Genomic DNA, 4,068 nt, shown 5'->3' on the forward strand with positions numbered 1-4,068 from the left:
ATCTCTCCATGGACCCAGTAATCCTCCATAACAAATTTGGTGAAGATCTTCGAAGTAGTTACATGTACATACAACAGATAGTACTATTTTATTTGTATAGGTATGATTGTATCACGTTGTGATAATACATGTTGTCAACACGATCTTCGTTTCATGTTGACATGGATATAGTCGCCATCAGTATCTACAAAATATTAGACACTAAAACTAAGAGATAGGTCCTTATTTGTACTTGAAACTTGTAAAATTATTAGTGGCTAAGACATAATTAGGAAGGATTGTAATAGAATTTTCAAAGCTTGTATCATTCTAATATCGTTACTTGTCTACTGTATAGAATGTACAAATATAATAACAGTGTGACGTAATATACAAGTTGATAAGTTACGCAAACCGAAAAATAAATGCCACACCATCAGCACTTTATTAAACATAGGCCTAGAATTTGTGATAAAATTCACGTAAACAGCAGATGTCCCCCCCCCTTTCTTAATCTGCCCGTTTCGGTTATAAAATCAAATGCATGTAAAAACAGCATATCTGTCTTTTATCTCCAAGTCCAAGCAGCAGTCATTGCCCAAGAGGCCTTTCCTCCGATACCAGGATTTGTCAGTTGGGCTTGACTACTGACTGACTCAAGTATGTATACGTGACACTCCCCATACTTCGTGATTACTGGAATCACTATCAGTACAAAGTCATCGCTATTTGTGTAAGTACATAGTTTAATTTTGGAACTACTTATATGTTCTTGATGTGCCCACTGTCCATTTGGATGCAGCAATGAAAATGTAAGAGACGCCGGACATGACTTGCACTAACAATAAAATAGAATGACCAGTACGGTAATTACTACACTCGTGTTATTTGGCTTGTTCTTAAAGAAACATTTGTTTTATCGAACAACTGTCACGTGTTATTCAAGTGAGATTTCGATTTTTTGAAACTTTTATGGAATCTTCACTAGAATAAATGATTAAACCAGAAAATTCGGTGAGAAAAACTGTCGCCTAGTTAGTTATCTGGTGCTGGAGAACTGCTGTCTAAGCCAGACCACAACCTACAGTAATAGACCCGAAATTAAATCACGATACAAGCTGAAATTTAAGCGTCACAAATGGCACTGATAACATAATTCTACAATAAAAAAACAATGATTCTCAATCTAAATATACATTACATGACGATGCTAACAATATAGAGCTAGTTACACGAAAATATATACAATAATACTTTATTTTACTTCGTTACCTTTGGTAACCGCCAAAACAAGCAGGTTGTTTGCCGCGAAGTGCTTTCCACCTTACAATTGTTACACCTGGCTCATAACGCAGCCGTTCTTTCTAATAGAGGGCCCCCAACCTTAAATATACGAGTTGGCCTTGCGTTATTACAAACTAGAAAAGGTTTTACTCACCAAGCTTGCTGCCAGTTTTTCTCTTCACCCTTAAACAAATGGTCCTCGAACGTATACACTGAAAAAAAAAAAACACTGTTTGAATCGTAAAAATACGAACTTCGTAGTTCACTCAAATCAACAACAACGTTCGCGTCACAGGAAACTCAAACATACAATAAAGAATCTCCACCAACAGTGGAATGTAACCTCACCACTATGAACTGGTTGCTCTAGGGGAAAATTATGCCGGAAGTAGGTAATACCCAACTGATTCTAGGGGGTGTTTGTGTGTTAAAAAGATGTATTGAGGTTAAAATCGTTATTATTTATTTTACCGATTTAGAAATTGATAAAGAATAAGTATTTCAGTTAAAAAGATTCAGTATAATCAACGTCTAAATTACAAGAATAATAAAGGAATAAAAATATGGTAATTTAGTTGTTTGTTTCGTGGCATACTGAGGGAGTAAAGTTTTCAAAATAAATAAAAAAAGACCCAACTTTCTTTTTAGGAAATACCCACTTATTTATTGACAATTATAAAGTTCTTGAAACAGTTGTTGGTGGGAATATGACATTATTTTTTTTTCAGCAAAACGTTTTGCCTCTAAAGTTGAGACGTGATTGCGTTTACTATTTGAAATACAAGCATAAGCACGTTCATTAATTCTACGATACTTAATGTATTTGTTTGTTTATTGTTAAATTAAAAGTCACACAATGGGCTATGTGTGTTCTGCCCACCGTGAATACTTTATAAAAAAAATCCGAGTTGTCAACAGGCGTAATTCCATCAAACATATCATAATATTCCACAATCTCGATAATACGTTTTTTGTAAATTCACGAAAAGCTACACAAAGAGTTGATTACCTGCCATATTCATCTCTAATTTTGAACCGACAGACTAGAGCTAGTCAACAGCACCCACCGCCAACTCTTGGGTTATTCTAATTGAATAGGGGGAATTTAACCGTTACTCTTATAGTGCACTCAGGGGACACGAACCAGATCATTCGGATTAACAGTCTGGCCACGGTAACTACTAGGCCACGTCTGGCTCAAAACACAGTATTAAAAATATATATATGGAATATATTTTGGAACTTTTCCGACTTCCATTGCACTGAATTTTCTAATGAAGCACGGTATTCCCCCCCCCCCTTTTTAAATTTCACATAGCTAAACGGTGAGATACAGCTGCAGAAATAAAGCAGTGAATGTCGGAGAATCCCCAGGATTTATCCCAAATAATTTTGAATACTGTATTTTTAGGGTTAAACTAGAGAATAGTGTGCCTGGACCGTGAATTCAAGGGTTCGTTGTTTGCCACAGATTCTATGATTTATTGCACACATATAAATAATATATCATATCGTTGGCCTTACGGCACAACGTAAAGAAAGGGTTACAGTAGTTTCAAGTGCTTTTAAAAGTATAAGAAAAAAGCAATACATTGGAGGTACAAAATCCATCTGAAATTACTTAAATTTAAAAGGTAGTGCTTTCATAACATTAAATAAAATATATATTTTTTACAAATCGAGTCTTACAGATGTCGCTTTTTTCGCGCGAAACGACTACGACTTCAGACGGCAAAAAGACAGATTGTTGTTGTTAACAGCTTACTGTATGATTTCTGCGCAAGTTGTTAATAAAATCTAAAGTCTGTGTGACTTAACATAGTGTTAATCATAATTTTGAAAAATCTGTAACTGGTTATAAATTAATTAGTGCTTATAAATAACCAGAAAGTTTAAAACAAACACATTCTTTATAATTATTCCCATTTACATGATAATTAAGTAAAATGAATCATTTTTCACGATAAAAGGTGTAAATTATGCAATATATGTTAATTAAAATTTAATAAGTATACTTGGTATTGTCAAGTCTATTTGATTGTTTATTTAAGAGCGAAGCCACGTTGGGATATCTACTGTGTCCACTGCGGGGAGTCTGATTTTAACATTGTAAGTCTGTAACCTTGCTGCTGACCCACCGGAGTGGGGGCTGGTATTTTTAACCTGAAAGACAACACAAGCGTTAAACGGGCTCGTCACAAGTACTACAAAGTTTTAGCATAATCATCCTTAATTCAGAACTGTTTTGGTTGTATGCTGTTTAGCATAAAGCTACACAGTGGGCTATCTGAACTATGCCCATCACGGGTATCAAAATCCGATTTTTAGCGTTATAAGCCCTCAGACGTATCGCTGAGCCACCAGGTGTGCAAATTCAGAACTAATGACCAGAAGGAGAACAAGTTGTTAACCAGCCAGCAACACTCGCCGTCTAGAGGGCCACTGTTAACAGGATTGTTGTCACGTTTAAAATGTGCCCACAGCTTCAGAGATAGAGCGTGTTCAGTGGCACATCCCAAACTCGAGCCTACTGATACACAGTCCGTTAAGCTAAACACTAGGTCAGATCAAGCCACTTAATAAGAAAGATGAAAGTATTTCTGTCTTACACAAGAAACTCCCATCAATATTTAACACGCGTAATTCACATGTGAGGATAATTGATCTCTACAAACTCCCATCAATATTTAACACGCGTAATTCACATGTGAGGATAATTGATCTCTAGAAACTCGCATCAATATTTAACACGCGTAATTCACATGTGAGGATAATTGATCTCTAGAAACTCGCATCAATATTTAA

The 4,068-nt window shown here is 35.6% G+C and overlaps 1 protein-coding gene across 3 annotated transcripts in view; it reads right to left on the reverse strand.

Annotated features, from left to right (window-relative positions):
- Positions 1-4,068, reverse strand: part of LOC106463298 (MAGUK p55 subfamily member 5-like) — a 109,268-nt gene that overhangs the window by 50,016 nt on the left and 55,184 nt on the right. For all 3 annotated transcript variants that reach the window (XM_022390749.1, XM_022390750.1, XM_013923314.2), the window contains one exon: positions 1,418-1,475. In XM_022390749.1, coding sequence (XP_022246457.1) covers positions 1,418-1,475 — 58 coding nt within the window. The remainder of the gene's footprint in view (positions 1-1,417; positions 1,476-4,068) is intronic.

This window comes from Limulus polyphemus, unplaced genomic scaffold (assembly GCF_000517525.1).
Source record: "Limulus polyphemus unplaced genomic scaffold, Limulus_polyphemus-2.1.2 Scaffold1370, whole genome shotgun sequence".
NCBI classification, from domain to species: Eukaryota; Metazoa; Arthropoda; class Merostomata; order Xiphosura; family Limulidae; genus Limulus; species Limulus polyphemus.